The 16644-nt window shown below is 46.3% G+C and overlaps 1 protein-coding gene across 4 annotated transcripts in view; it reads left to right on the top strand.

The window, feature by feature from the left end:
* LOC122542439 (talin-2) overlaps positions 1–16644 on the top strand; it is a 354392-nt gene that overhangs the window by 229757 nt on the left and 107991 nt on the right. For all 4 annotated transcript variants that reach the window (XM_087982138.1, XM_087982135.1, XM_087982136.1 and 1 more), the window contains 4 exons: positions 6797–7005; positions 10710–10829; positions 11890–12087; positions 14674–14813. In XM_087982138.1, coding sequence (XP_087838264.1) covers positions 6797–7005; positions 10710–10829; positions 11890–12087; positions 14674–14813 — 667 coding nt within the window. The remainder of the gene's footprint in view (positions 1–6796; positions 7006–10709; positions 10830–11889; positions 12088–14673; positions 14814–16644) is intronic.

Genomic DNA, 16644 nt, shown 5'->3' with positions numbered 1-16644 from the left:
GGGAAAGCTATAAAAGAGATCTAAGGGGCAACTTTTTCATGCAGAGGGTAGTACGTTTATGGAATAAGCTGCCAGAGGAAGTGGTGGAGGCTGGTACAATTGCAACATTTAAGAGGCATTTGGATAGGTATATGAATAGGAAGAGTTTGGAGGGATATGGGCCGGGTGCTGGCAGGTGGGACTAGATTGGGTTGGGATACCTGGTCGGCATGGACGGGTTGGACTGAAGGGTCTGTTTCCGTGCTGTACATCTCTATGACTCTATGACCTGCTGATTTGGACATGCCGGTGTTGGACTGAGGTGTACTAAGTTAAAAATCAGAGTCTAGATTAGAGTGGTGCTGGAAAAGCACAGCAGGTCAGGCAGCATCCGAGGAGCAGGTAAATCAACGTTTCGGGCAAAAGCCCTTCATCAGGAATGGGTGTTGAAATGCTGTTTGTTGAGAGTATGAATTCTTCTTCGAATATAGTACAGAAGGGGTCCTTTGCAGTTCTGAGAGAGTGTGGCCATCAGTTAAGGCAGGGCTGACTGTAGAGAGGTTGGGTACCGGCGCATTGCTGCGAGTGTGGAGCGGAGGATCCTGAAGGAGAACCGTTGCTGCTGGTTTTGAATCTGTAGTCTGTACTGGTTGTCCTGTTCAGCTCCAAACTGTGCTGGTTTAAAAGTAGTCCAGAGTCCATGTGGGATCATGTGGCTGTGGAGGCAAGCACTGAGGAAGCGGATGTGACTGTGGTAGCGAGTCTGTTTCAGGACCTGGTTGAAGAGCTTCAGGGCAGAGGAGGTGACCTGGGGGTTGCAGTGTGAGAGAGAGAGAGAGAGCCTCACCTGAGATCCTTGTGCAGAGAGGAGGAGAACTTCTTCAAGGTAGGCATCCTTGCAAGAGGATTCATAGTAAGGTTAAAATCAACTAGGCAAAAGTGAGGACTGCAGATGCTGGAAACCAGAGTCTAGATTCGACTGGTGCTGGAAAAGCACAACTGGTCAGGCAGCATCCGAAGAGTAGGAAAAGTCACGTTTTGGGCAAACGCCTGATGTAGGAGCGGCGCTCCGAAAGCTAGTGCTTCCAATTAAACCTGTTGGACTATAACCTGGTGTTGTGTGATTTTTAACTTTGCCCACCCGCTGAGGTCACCATGGAGAATTCTCCTTCTCAGCCTCTCCCACTTGACCATAAGAAGCAGGAACAGGTTTGAATACACGTACAAACAGATTCAAGAACAGCTTCTTCCCTGCTGTTATCAAACTTTTGAATGGACCTCTCTAATGTTACTGATGATATTGCTCGCTCTCTCTCTTTGCACCTTCTCTGTGGCTGTAACACTCTGTTCTGCTACCCTGATACATTTTGTATGGTACAATCTGCCTGTATAGTACGCAAAACAACACTTTTCACTGTATCTCAGTGCATGAGACAGCAACATATCAAACTCAATGTGTTTACCTTTTGCTCATAAGACAATCTCTCCATACTAAGGATCATCCTAATGAACTTTCTCTGAACTGCCTCCAATAAAATGATTTATTTCCTTAAATAAGGGGATCACAACTGTGTGGTGACCTTCAGGTTAAATGACCATCAGTCGCCTCACTCTCTCTCTCTCTCTCTCTCTCAGTCTCTCTCTCTCTCCCTCTCTCTTTCTCTCTTTCTGTAATGAGAGAGCAGCCCTATAGTCCAGTGAGACAATGGTGACTTTACCATTTATAATTAGATTTAGATTAGATATAAATTTAATTTTATTGTCATGTGTACTCGAGTTCAGGAATACAATGAAAAGTGTACAAAATCGCCATTCTCTGGCATCATTTTAGTCGACAAAAGACAGGAATTGAAACTGAGGGAGAAATAAAAGAAACAGCCAAAAGAAATGGAAACCTGTAGGTCACTCCCCCACCTCTGCATAAGTCCTCACTTGATATACAATTAACATCTCACTACACATCATTTTTACCCACAAACCCCTTGTAGTTTTTACTCTTTGTGAACATGCTTATCCGGGGTGTGTCCAAGGTGGCTTGACAATTTGGGAATCGGATGTTGTGGTTCTGTTCGCTGAGCTGGGAATTTGTGTTGCAGACGTTTCGTCCCCTGTCCAGTGACATCTGCAGTGTGTGGGAGCCTCCTGTGAAGCGCTTCTGTGATGTTTCCTCTGGCATTTATAGTGGTTTGTCTCTGCCGCTTCCGGTTGTCTGTTCCAGCTGTCGCTGCAGTGGCTGGTATATTGGGTCCAGATCGATATGTTTGTTGATAGAACCTGTGGATGAGTGTCATCCCTCTAGGAATTCCCTGGCTGTTCTTTGTTTGGCTTGTCCTATAATAGTAATGTTGTCCCAAGCAACATGAGTTCGACTGGGACAACACTACTATTATAGGACAAGCCAAACAGAAAACAGCGAGGGAATTCCTAGAGGCATGGCAGTCATCCACGGATTCTATCAACAAATACATTGACCTGGACCCAATATACCGGCCACTGCAGCGGACAGCTGGAACAGACACCGGAAGCGGCAGAGACAAACCACTATAAATGCCGGAGGAAACATCACAGAAGTGTTTCACAGGAGGCTCCCAAGCACTGAGGATGTCACCTAGACAGGGGATGAAACGTCTGCAACACAAATTCCCAGCTCGACGAACAGAACCACAACAATGAGCACCCATGCTACAAATCTTCTCACAAACTTTGGGAATCAGATGTTAGATAAGAATCTGTTCAATATATTAACACAGATGATGCTGTGCAGTGTATCTGCTACTGAATCACAGGAAAGTTCCATTAGTTATGGTCCTGGCAGATGCTTCAGCTGCATAAGTCAGATCTCAGATTGAAATCTGGCTTGATTCATCATATTTTGGTTTTTTTTGTAAATGTAATGTAGTGATCTTCCATTGAAACCTGGGCATGCTAGCTGTAAATTTAGTTTTAACAATAAAACAGAAGTTTATTATATAATAAAAAAGAAAAATAAAGTTAAACAAACCAGCTAGCTACATAAAATACAGGTTTAAAGTTTGCAAACACCCAGCAAAACAAAATGCAATTTATTACCTAATGCCATCACTTTATAGTTTTCCTCCCTGTTGTATCTGTACGATGGTTGAATTGCTTCTTTTCATTTCTTGTCCTGTGAAGTGTGAAGCCTTTTCTCTTTGACTCACACGACTGAGATCTTAGAGTTTCTCTACTTTTGAATAACCAATGCAGATCTCTAACCAAACACTCCTGGTGTGGAAGGTTTTCACAAAATGAAACCCTTTCACTGAGGTAACGTATTTCCTTAACTAAACAAACTTCTTTTTTCTAGGAGAAACTATTCTTTCATTTACATTTAGTTGGAACTCTTTCTAACTAAATTCAAAAGTTTCTGACTAAATTATCAAAAATCCTTACTTAACCCAACCTTTGCTATGCTAATGGCTTATTGTTTCTTCTCCTCCTGTCCTAAGCCCCACAGTATAAAAAAACTTCCATTAACACTCAGGGGGCATTCAGTCACCTGCTTTTTTGACATATACTGGTTTAAAATCGCTGTTCTGAAAAGGTTAATCATTGAAGTTAAACATGAAATCCTTTCAACTAAGTTGATTAAATCCATATGCCACTAGTTTAAAATCCAAACTTGAAAAGAGGTACTCGCACGTTTTTCATCCCAGTGTGAGCTTGTAAAAGTAGTCTCAGAAATGAAGTGACTCACATTGAACCAATGAGATGTACCTCGAGCCAGGCACTGGTTTCAGCCTTAATTCTTAGTCTCCTAAATGGCGTAGCTGCAAGACTGGGCCTACAGCTGGTGAGACGGAAACCCACAAGTTCGGAAAATATTCTCAGGAAGGGTCCCTGGGCTTGAAACATTGATTCTATTTTCTTTCCACAGATGCTGCCCCTCCTGCTGAGCTTCTCCAGCAATTTCTATTTTGGTTTTGGGCAAAATCTACTTGACTGGTTGTATCTTGATTCGTACATCTGTGGCAGATGCATCTGTCCATGATGGTGTTGGTCAGAGTGACCACTGCACTGTCCTCGTGGGAGTGAAGTCCTGTCTTTACATCAAGAATACCATCCATCACGTACAGCATTGTGCTAAGTGGGATAGACTCAAGAAAGATCTGGCAGCTCAGAGCTGGGCATGCATGAGGTTTATTGGGCTATCAACAGCAGCAAAACAGTTTTCGTGGCTCGGTATATCTTTTACTCTAGCATAGCCATCAAGTCAAAGAAACAACCCTGTTTCAATAAGGATTATGGCTGCACAAGGCACACCTAAAAATGAGGTACCAACTGGTGAAGCTACATGGGCTTGTATGTTTTTTAATTTATCTGTGGAGTGTGCGTGTCACTGCCTGGGCCCTGCATTTATTGCCCATCCCTAGTTGCCCCTTGAGAAGGTGCGGGTGAGCTGCCTTCTTGAACCGCTACAGGCTACCTCCTGTGGGTTGACCCACAATGCCATTGGGGAGAGAATTCCAGGATTTTGCCCCAGTGACATGGCGATATATTTCCAAGGTGAATAGCTTTGAGGGGAATGTGCAGGGGATGGTGTTCCCATGACTCTGCTGCCCTTGTCCTTCTGGATGGAAGTGGTCGTGAGTTTGGAAGGTGCTGTCTGAGGATCTCTGGTGAATTTTTGCAGTGCACCTTGTAGATGGTACACACTGCTGCTACTGAGCATCGGTGGTGGAGGGAGGGGATGCTTGGGAATGTGAGAAGCAAGAAGAAGTTAGCGAAAGATAGCACTAAGTGAATCCACAACCAATGAACTTGATCAAAGCTCTACAGCCTGGTTATCCAGTTGTGAGTGACGCTTGAGTGGGAAAGGAGGCTGGACAGTTATCTCCCTCAGTGGGGGAGCTTCGCACATCATTGTAAAAATCCCAGTGAGTTCCTCTCTCACTGTACTCCCCAAGTCCTCTCCTCTGTCCTGAAGCTCTTCAGCCACATCACCATTCCTGATGAAGGGCTCCAGCCCGAAATGTCGTATTTCCTGCTCCTCGGATGCTGCCTGACCTGCTGCGCTTTTCCAGCAACACACTCTCAACTCTGATCTCCAGCATCTGTAAACCTCACTTTCTCCTGGTTGATTTTAACCTTACTGCGAAGCCTCTTCCAAGGATGCCTACCTTGAAGAAGTTCTCCTCCTCTCTCTACAAAGATCTCAGTGAGTCCCTCTCTCACTGAACTCCCCAAGTCCTCTCCTCTGCCCTGAAGCTCTTCAGCCACGTCCCTCATTCCTGATGAAGAACTCGGGCCCAAAATGTCGATTCTCCTGCTCCTCGGATGCTGCCTGACCTGCTGTGCTTTTCCAGCAACACACTCTCAATCAACATCATTGTAAAGGTCAAGGCTGAAGTATTTGCAACCATCTTCATGTCAGCCAGAAGTGACAAATGGATAATCCATTGCCGCCTCCTCCTGGGTTCCCCGACTACATGAATGCTAGTCTTCGGTAACTTGTATTCACTCCTCGTCGCGGAGGGAATGGTGAGAGGCATTGGATACTGCAAAAGTGATGGGCGCTGACAACATTCTGGTAATTATACCGAAGACTTGTGCTCCAGAACTAGTCAGACCCCCTAGCCAAGTAATAGCACTGCCATTTAACTAGCAATGTGGAAAATTAACTCAGTGCATCTTGTCCACAAAAAAGCAGGGCAAATCTAATCTGACCAATTCTCACTAAATCAGTCTTGTAAATGATGGAGTAATGAAAGGGGTGAAAGGTGTCATTGACGGTACCAATGACTCAGCGACCACCTTCCCACTGCTGCTTAGTTTGGGTCTCTCCAAGGCCGAGAGCGTGGGCGCTGGAAAAGCACAGCCGGTCAGGCAGCATCCGAGGAGCAGGAGAATCGACGTTTTGGGCATAAGCCCTTCATCAGGAATCTGATTTCCTGGGTGGTACGGGGAGGGTGGGGGTGCAGTGAAAGGGAGACTCACTGAGATGAGCCAGTATGGTGATGAAACATCTGAAAATGAACCTTCCAGCTCAGCGAGCAAGCCTACATCCAGAACTCACTGAGATCCTTGTAGAGAGAGGAGGAAATCTTCAAGGTAGGCATCCTTGGAAGAGGCTTCGCAATAGGGTTGAAATCAACTAGGAGACAGTGGGGTCTGCAGATACTGGAGATCAGAGTCGAGACCGTGGTGCCTGGAAAAGCGCAGCAGGTCAGGCAGCATCCGAGGAGCAGGAGAATTGGGCAGAAGCCCTCCATCACCCAGCTCCTGACTTTATCAGTCCAAACGCAAACAAACAAGCTGAACTTGAGAAGGCAGGTGACCTTGGATGTTGAGGTAGCATTTAACCAAGTGTGCCATTGAGGAGCCCCTTGAGTGATTGAGAAGCAGGTGGAAGGCTACCCACTGACTGCGCCAACACCTAACACAGAGGGAAGTATCTGTGGTTATTGGAGGTGAATCCTCTCAGTACATTGCTGATGGAGCAGGATTGCGGTAAATTCAGAAGTGCAGGTGTTCACACAGCGCTCAGTTCCATTCCTGACCCTTCCAATTCTGTAGACCAGGATGGCAGTTTCCCCCTCTAAACGGCATTAGTAAACTAGCTGGATATTGATAAAAATCAAGAAGAGTTTCATGGTCATTATTAGACTCTTAATTGCAGATTTTTATTCAATTTAAATTCCATCATCTGGGAATTTGAGCCTCCGATTCTCTCGATTAACAGTTTAGTGATGATACCGCTGGGCTGATACAGTGAGGCAGGAGACCACTTGGTATTCGATATTCTTGTTTCTCTCCCTTGTGCCAAAGCAGTTCAGACAGTTTGTTCTCTTGCCCTCAGGTATCGCCGCACGGGAAACAGCGCAAGCTCTCAAGACTCTGGCATCAGCTGCCCGCGGGGTGGCGGCTTCGACGGACAACTCTCCAGCTCAGAACTCCATGTTGGACACTGCTCGGGATGTGATGGATGGGTCTGCCCTGCTGATCCAGGAAGCCAAGCACGCGTTGGCTTCACCCGGAGACACTGAGAGCCAGCAACGGCTGGCACAGGTTAGTCAGATCAAGCGTCCTGCTCCGATTGTGCAGGGACCCCTGTGTGTGTCACAGTAAGGCCCGGCTCTGACCAAAAGCCACAATGTTGGGAGTGGCTCAGTGGGCTGCGCTCTCCCCTCCTCGGGTCTCAAGGTCGTGTGTTCATGTCCCACTCCAGAGGCTTGACCAAGCTGACCTTCCCAGTTCCAGACTGAGGGAGCTGAAGTGCTGTCTTTTGGATGAGCTATCACGCTGATGCCCCACCTAACGCCACAGTAGCTCAATGGTTAGCACTGCTGTCTCACAGCACCAGGGAGCCGGATTCGATTCTACCATCGGGCGATTGTCTGTGTGGAGTTTGCACATTCTCCTCGTGTCTGCATGGGTTTGCTCCGGTTTCCTCCAACAATCCAAAGATGTGCAGGTCAGGGTGGATTGGCCATGCTAAATTGCTCCATAGTATTCAGGGATGTGTAGGTTAGGTGCATTAATCACAGGGGAATGGGTGTGGGTGGGATATTCTTCGGAGGGTCAGCGTGGCTTTGTTAGGCCGAATGGCTTGCTTCTATATTCTAAGGATTCTATTAACCTGAACGGTTCGGGTGGAAGGGCAATGAAAAGGAGAGCCCAGTGGGAGGTGAACGTGGATTCCACTGGCTTCCCACTGAATGAATTGGATTTAAAATGCCCCTTTTTAAATCTGAGATGATTGATCTTAAATCCCAGCTTTCTTTATCCCAGGATAACTGGATCCCTCTCAGGACAATACATGATAGCACCAGCTCTGTCACATGTCAGTCAGAGTGAGATAAATAAATGTTGTAAGGATCTCCTTCAACAGGAATATAAAAGCAAAGTAGAGTGGACACTCGAAATCTGAAAGAGAAGCAGACAGTGCTGGATATACTGAACTGGACTCACCACATAAATACAGTGACTACAAGAGCAACTTAGAGGCTAGGAATCCTGCAGTGAGTAACTCACCTCTTGACTCCCCCAAAGCCTGTCCACTGTCCCCAAGGGCCCTTCTTCCTGAAGAAGGGCTCATGCCCGAAACGTCGATTCTCCTGCTTCTTGGATGCTGCCTGACCTGCTGCGATTTTCCAGCAACACATTATCAGCTGTGATCTACAGCATCTGCAGTCCTCACTTTCTCCACTATCCCCAAGGCACAAGTTAGGAGTGTGATTGAATACTCCCTGGATGGGTGCAGCTCCAACAACACTCAAGAAGCTTGACATCATCCAGGCCAAAGCAGCCCGCTTGATTGGCACCACATTGACAAACATTCACCCCCTCCTCCAGCAACGCACAGATTCAGCAGTGTGTACCATCTATGAGGTGCACTGCAGAACCTTCCAAACAGCACCTTCCAAACCCAGAACCGCTTCCATCCAGAAGGTCATGGGCTGCAGATACATGGGAATATCAAGATCCCCTCCAAGCCACTCACCATCCTGACTTGGAAATATATCGCCGTTCCTTCACTGTCGCTGGGTCAAAATCCTGGAATTCCCTCCCTAAGGGCATTGCAGGTCAATTCAAAGTAGGTGGACTGCAGCGGTTCAAGAAGGCAGCTCACACCCACCTTCTCAAGGGAAAACTAGGGACGGGCAATAAATACTGGCCAAGCCTGCGACATCCACATTCCACAAATGAATTTTAAAAAACTCAGCAGTCCAGCAGCATCTGTGGAGAGAGAGCGACACCAGAGTTTGTGTCTTACGGTGAGTGACTTTACATCAGACCCATGTACGTGAGGACTTTACACAAGAATTTAAATCAGGAGTAGACCATTCAGCCCCTCAAGCTCTGTAATCCACTAAGATCACGACTGGTCTGTTTGACTTCAGAATTCCACATTCTCATCTATCCCCAATAATCTTCAATTCCTCCCCAGCCTTCCAGAAATCTACAGCTTTAAAAATACTTAATATCCTCCGACCTCCGCCGTCATCTGAGGCAGAGAGTCCCGAAGTCGCTCAATCCTCTGAAAGAAAGCAAATTCTCATCATCTCTGTCTTAATAGGATTGTCCTTAATTTTAAGAGAGTGCCCCCCTGTCCTCAGTTGTGGACCATTGCCAGTAACCTCATGTCCATCTCCCACCTATCAAGGCTGTTCAGGGTTTCCTATACCTGTGCTTTGGGAAAGGGTCTGAGTGGATTTACATTCATTTTCTTACTCCAGACACATTTACTATCCTTTAAAATAAAACTGATCTGTTCATTCTCCATAACGGGAGTGAGTGGACACTGTGTCTTACTGATCCCACTACAGTACAGGACAATGTTAGCACAACAAGCTGCAAGGCACAGCTTGACTCAGGTCAGTAACGAAAAACATGCCTCTCTAACCCCATTTCTGTGATTCATTCTGATTTATTCAGACCCTTATTATTATTGATATCAAAGAAAGAACCTCAAAATCTATCTACTGTATTCAAAATAATTCAGAATATTTCCCTAAACTCACTGATCTCCAATTGAAAAATGTGGTTAAACGTCCCTACAATCCTTTGAGATTAGATTAGATTCCCTACGGTGAGGAAACAGGCCCTTCAGCGCTGAAAAATGTGTTGCTGGAAAAGCGCAGCAGGTCAGGCAGCACCCAAGGAGCAGGAGAATCGACATTTCGGGCATAAGTCCTTCTTCAGGAATGAGGAGGGTGTGCCAAGCAGGCTAAGATAAGAGGTAGGGAGAAGGGACTTGGGGGAGGGGTGTTGGGAATACGATAGGCGGAAGGAGGTTAAGGTGAGGGTGATAGGCCGGAGAGGGGGTGGGGGCGGAGAGGTCGGGAAGAAGATTGCAGGTCAAGAAGGCGGTGCTGAGTCCGAGGGTTGGGACTGAGATAAGGTAGGGGGAGGGGAAATGAGGAAGCTGGAGAAATCTGCATTCATTCCTTGTGATTGGAGGGTTCGTAGGCGGAAGATGAGGCACTCTTCCTCCAGGCGTCATGTTGCCATGGTCTGGCCCTTCAGCCTAACTAGTCCATACCAACCCTCCAAAGAGTAACCCACCCAGACCCATTTCCCTCTGACTTATGCACCGAATAATATGAGCAATTTAGCATGGCCAATTCACATGACCTGAACATCTTTGGAATGTTCAGGAGCATGTTTGGAATGCTCACCCAGAGAAAACCCACGCAGACACAGGGAGAATGTGCAAACTCCACACAGACAGTCGCCTGAGGCAGGAATCAAACCTGGAACCCTGGTGCTGTGAGGCAGCAGTGCTAACCACTGAGCCACCATGCCACCCCCATTTCTGTGCTCTTTTAATTCTGGCCTCTTGACCATCCCTACTGAACCATCAGTGGCCCTGACTTCAGCCGCCTAGGCCCCATGCTTTGGAAATTCTTCCCTCAACCCCTCTGCCTCTCAATCTCTTTCTCTTTCTTGATCTTCAATCATTGTCATTTAACGCTCTCACTGCTTTCCCAAATGGGTGGCTTAGCCTCATCTTCGCTGCTGTCAGTGTTCCATTGCATTAAAGGTGCTACATAAATTCAGGTTGTTTGGACTTCTTCACCACTTACCTTCAAGTGGCACTGTCTCCTCTCACCCTGCTATCAGTTGGAATCTTGAATTTCCATTCAGAGGGTCGTCCCCTCAGCATTGACCGCTGCCCTCCAACAGGTCATCGAATCGGACTCTGCTTGAGACAGTCAATGTGTTGAACAATTCCAATTGTGTCAACGTTGCTCCTTCCTTTTCTCAAGGTGGCTAAGTCGGTCTCCCATTCGTTGAACAACTGTGTGAACTGTTTGCCAGGACAGAAGGATGTGGACATGGCACTTAAAAGCATTGGAGAATCCAGCAAAAAGTTGCTGGTTGACTTGGTAAGCTTTGATCATTATTTTCCTTCATTAAATCTACCCAAGACCCAATCAAAGACTTGGAGATGATCGAGACAACTGAGCCAGAGTCTCTTGCTCAATCTCCATCCATGAAATCCTCCTGTTCACTGTAAAAATGCAGCTAGAACTGTCTTATCCTGGAATCTTGTACAGAATGAGCACGGAGTATGAAAGGATAGCAGAGCTGAGCGAGTATCATATATTTCACGCACAGAGCCATGGCCCATATTCATAGAAGACCCAAATAAGATTAATCTTAGACTTATCACACCTCCCCACTGTGTTGTATAGCTGATAAGATTAATCTTAGACTTATCACACCACCCCACTGTGTTGTATAGCTGATAAGCCGCAGTCTCATTCAAAAAGTAGATTCCTGTTGTTTGTCATAGCATTCCTGATTTACTGCTGCCCATTGGTCAGTAACTTACCATGCTGATAACTCTCACCCTCATCCAAAATCATGGCATCACTAGCTCTGACATTACAAGGCAAAGCCACCCAGTTCAACAGGTTCACAGTCCTGGCACCATGGGTTTCCAATAGTGTTTGCCCATCACTCTGTGGGACTCACTCAATCTCACACCGTCTGTGAGTGTGTCCATATGCACTTGTGTGTGTCTTACAGTATATGTTATTGTGTCTGAGTGTGTTTTCTGTGTGTGTGTGTGTGTGTGTGTGTGTGTGTGTCACTTGGAGGTCTGCAGCATGGAAACAGACCCTTAAGCCTGATGTGCCCAATGCTGCCCAGTATTCAAAAATAAACTAGTCCCATTTGCCTACAGAGCCAAGGGGGTCACTTGGTGTCTGTGTGTGTGTGTGTGTCTCACTGTATGTGCCACTTAGTGTGTGTGTGTCTTTACTTGAATGTGTATTTGCACAAGTGTGTGCTTTGTCTGTGTATATATCTCTGAATGAGTGTGAACTTCAGATGCTAAGGTTTATAAGTATCCAGGTGGGACCAATGAGACTCTCTCACTCTCTACCTCTCTCTCTCTCTCGATTTCCTTATCAATTACTCTCTCCTTCGCCTCTCCCACAGTTGCCACCAAGCACCAAGAGTTTTCAGGAGGCTCAGAGCGAGTTGAATCAAGCGGCTGCAGGCCTGAATCAGTCAGCGGGGGAGGTGGTACACGCCTCACGAGGGACCAGCAGGCAATTGGCCGCTGCCTCCGGCAAATTCAGTGAAGATTTTGATGAGTTTCTGGATGCGGGCATTGAAATGGCTGGACAAGCTCAGGTAAGGTGTATGGCCTAGCGGTTAATCCAGAAGACGTGAGTCGAAATCCAACATGGCAGGTTGGAAAATTGGCTTAAAAGTCTGGCTGCTTTCACTAAAATTACCTCTTGTTGTAAAAATCCCAATGAATGATCTTTAGTGATGGTAAACTTATCCAGACTCCCAACTGAATGTGGTAACGGTCCCACCACCAAATGGAGTTCAGTCAGAACGCCCTAGGCATTTTTCTTGAAGTGCCTAGATTATGCTAACCCTCATTATTGGGAGGAGTCTACTTTCAGAGAGGGGGAGACCCACATTTAAGTGACAACATTGATAGGAATCTCTGAGCCTCTATGATTGCACTCCGCACAGTGGGCTATTTAATATTGGAATTGTTATGCTGATAATGGTCATCAAAATGGTTCTCCTCTCGGTCGAAGTGTGGAGCAGAGTGCCAAATGCAACAATTCTCTCAGTCACCACAACACCAATCTCTCAGGGAACCATCTCCCAAACAGACAATAGAGCGTTCTCCACCCCTCAATCCAAGAGTCCCTTGGTTTGTGTTGAATTGGAGACAGTTCAAGGGCACGGGGCTGTGTCCTCATCGGATGCAGAATTAAACCCTTGCCCGGAGTCACAAGGATCATATACGAATCAGCTCTTCCCCCTCAGTTGGAGTGAAAGATTGTGGTGTTTGGAGTTCACATTAAAGAGAGAACCTATCTCTCACTTGCCTCCATTGAGTAATACAGCCTAGAAAATGGCCCTACAGCCCATTGATTCTGCATCGGTCAGAAACAACCACCTCACTGTTCTAATCCCATTTTTCAGCATTTGGTCCACTAGCCTTGGTATCGCAAGTATCTTCAATGTGATGAGGGTCTCTGCCTCTCCCACCCTAACAGGCAGTCAGTTCCAGATTCCCACCACCCTCTGGGGAAAACATTTTCCTCACGTTTCTTCCTGCCCCTTTCCTTAAATCGATGCCCCTGCTCATTGCTCCCTCCATTGGGAGAAAAGTTTCTTCCTGCCTACCCCTCATAATTTTACACATCTCAGTCATGTCCCCTCTCAGTCCCCTCTGCTCCGAGGAAAACAGCCCTAGTCTGTCCAATCCCTCTTCATGATTGAGACTCTCCAGCCCAGGCAACTTCCTGGTAAACCTCCTCTGCACCATCTCCAGTGCGTTCACATCGTTCCTATCTGATAGATCCGTTTTACCACAGAACGAAACATTCAAGTTCTCATTTTATCGGGGGGGTGATTTCCTTTCAATGTCGGTTTAAAACAGCAACAGTGCGATGGCCAGGAATCGAACCCAGGTCAACTGCTTGGAAGGCAGCTATGCTCACCACTATACCACCACTGCCCTGCTACATCCTTCCTGTAATGTGGATTCCAGAATCCCTGCACCCTGTGATTCTGAGCAGATGGACGTACATTGGCCCCTGACCCAACCCCTTCCCCACCCACTGTCTGATTCTGCATCATGAGCGTCCATTGATTCCCATTGTGCAGGGACGGGCAGACTGCAGCTATCTGGGGAGAAGCTGGTGGGAGAGAGAGATTTACTTCAGACAGTGAGCTGTTATGGCCAGGAATGCACAGGCCGCGGAGGTAATGGAAGTAATTCTATAATAACTTCCAACAGGGATTTGGGTCATTACTTAAGGACGCCGGGAAAGAATGTGATTGATTGGATGGCCTTTTCGAACACCCAGCAGGGAGATATGGCAGAATGCTGGCTTTTTCTTTTGAAACAGAGCGTGGAGTCGTCTAAAAGCAGGAGAAATTTCCAAGGGGAAAGTTTTCCTTTTTGCGGTTGCATTCTTCATAGCTCACCACAGGTGCCCGAGCAGATAAAACGCCAACTTTAGGCACAGGAGATTTGGCTATCCCCTTTGTCTGGGCTTGCTCAAGTTCTCTCCAGCACCTGGAGATGTCAGAGGCTGAGCCTCCCCAACACCACCTCACCTCACCCTTCTAAAATCTCCATGTGGATGTGGAAAATTTCACCATGTCAGCTGCCCCCAGTGTTTTTTTGTTTATTCATTCACGGGACATGGGTATCACTGGCAATGGAGCACAAGGCAGGAGGTTGACAGGAAATAATAGAGCTGGAGCAGACCCAATGGGCAGAGTGGTCTCTTTCTGCACTGTCCGTGTTTATTGCCCATTCCTAATTGCCCAGAGGGCAGTTAAGAGTCGACCACATTGCTGTGGGTCTGGTGTCACACACAGGCCAGAACTAATGGTAAAGATGACGGTTTCCTTCCCTAAAGGACATGAGTGAACTAGATGGGTTTTTCCCAACAATTGGCAATGAATTCATGGTCATCATTAGACTCTTAATTCCAGATTTTTATTGAATTCAGAATCCGCCATCTGCCATGGTGGGATTCGAACCCGGGCCTCTCGATTAATATGATAATGCCACTCTGCCATTGCTTTCCCCTTTCTTTCATTTTGAAGGCTGCTTCCTTTGACACAGCCCAGTATTGTGTGTGGGGTGGAACAAAAGACAATTGAGAGGGACAGTCTGCCTGTTCAGAACAACAACGTGAGCCATTAAGTGTTTTACTTTGTTTTTTTTCCCCACAGACAAAGGAGGGTCAGATCCAGGTCATTGGTAACTTGAAGAATATCTCCATGGCTTCCAGCAAACTGCTCCTCGCTGCCAAGTCGCTGTCTGTTGATTCTGCTGCACCCAATGCAAAGAATCTCCTGGCAGCAGCTGCCCGGTAAGGACCATTGTGCTTCACTTAGCCACGATTTGAGCCTCCTCACCCCACCCCAGTCAGCTGTGGCTCAGTGGGTAGCGCACTCGCCTCTGAGTCAGTCGGTCATGGGTATAAGCCTCACTCTAGTCAACTGAGCACAAAATCCAGACGGCTGGGAGCCCTGCACCGAAAGCGGAGACATTGGCTTACTGGAATGGTTCAGGGCATGAGGACGTTTATTGGTGAGGATAGATTGAAGACGTTGGGAGTGCACTCCCTGATGAGAAGGCCAAGAGGACATCTGATGCGTGTTTTCAGAATTGTGGCCTAGACAGAATGGATAGGATGACACTGTTTCTGCTTATCCAAAAGAAAAGGGAGTAGATATAAAGTAACGTGTAAACAAAGCAACACTGATGTGAGAGAAAGCCTTTTTCATTCAGTGAGTACCATATATACTCATGTATAGGTCAAATTTTGAAGACTTTTTTTATAGCTGAAATTAGGGGGTCGACTAATACACGGGCACAAGTTTTGAGGAGCTGCAATTCACACTGCAGTTCAAAATACCATTTTATTAGCAAACGTTGATTTGATCGCACAACTAATCCCGGTAAGGGAGAAAAACGCCATGAATTACGGTCAAGGTAACTACCGGATAAAAGCAAGAGACCGGTACGAAAATTGAACATGTCAAAGATTCATTGAAATCCTGCAAAGTCACATTGTACAACATTGTCATGGCCTGGTATAGTGGCACACTTAAAATGAAACATTTCTTAAATTCTGAATGTGTTAGCATCTGGAACTTTCCCACCAAATTCTTCCCTTTCCCTCCCACTTACTCCCTCATGTTATGAACCTCAACAACATTAACACATTTGCCAAAGAATTAAAGATATACCGGTATGTAGCTAATACATCTCACTTTTATTCAGATATAATGGCACAATTAAAATGATTAACATTTTAACGATATTAACTTTTGGATGTATAGTGAATAAAGTGTGATAAGTACTGATAGACTTAGTACCGGTCTGAATGAATGACTCAAAACGTGCTGTAGTAAACCAAGTGCAGTAAGTTAGAGTTAGGAATAAATGAATCGGAATGTGATATAGTAAACACAGAGCGATGAGTAAAGCTACTGGTGTGAATGAATGTATGTGATTTAATGCGATATAGTAGAGTAGACTAATACATGAGATATATGGACGGTAAAAGGTTTTTTGGCCAAAAAAAAGGGTTGACCTATACATGAGTATATACGGTAGTTAGGGTGTGGAAGGCACTGCCTGGAAATGTGGTGGAGGCAGGTTCAATTGAAAAGGGAATTGGCTGGGTTTTTTTGGACATCAATGGTGAGCAGGCTATGGGGTAAAGGCAGGAATTCAGCAGTAGAATATAGAGCTGGAGCAGACCCAATGGGCAGAGTGGTCTCTGCCTGCACTGTAATGATTCTGTCACTCTTTCAGAGGAGACATTAAGCCAAAGGTCCGCAAGACTGGCCACGATTTAGAAGAAGGATGAAGGGAGGTGGGCAGAGGTTCTCCCTTGAGTCTTGACCAATGGTTGATCTGTCAACCATTCAGTGGGCATGAAGGACAGTGTTGGGGGGGTGGAGGGAGCAGGCTATTGTCTAATGTTGCCTTTGTCAGATTATTCTTGTGGAAGCGTGCTGTGCAAATGTGCTGCCAGGTTTCAGGGTTGGCAACAGGACACCCATGAGGAATATATGACTGAGGGCGGGAATAACTTTGGGTTGTCCTGAAAGGTGCGAATCCGTCTTGTGTCAAAGTTAGTAAAGCGAGCCTGGTTGAAGAGGTGTTGAAGTGTTAATTTAACAGGAGGT

Source organism: Chiloscyllium plagiosum, unplaced genomic scaffold, assembly GCF_037043375.1.
Source record: "Chiloscyllium plagiosum isolate Xiang-an unplaced genomic scaffold, Cpla_swu_hap1 HiC_scaffold_42, whole genome shotgun sequence".
In the NCBI taxonomy this organism is placed as follows: Eukaryota; Metazoa; Chordata; class Chondrichthyes; order Orectolobiformes; family Hemiscylliidae; genus Chiloscyllium; species Chiloscyllium plagiosum.
Note: the sequence above shows the minus strand (reverse complement) of the source record. Positions and strands in the feature narration are given on the sequence as shown.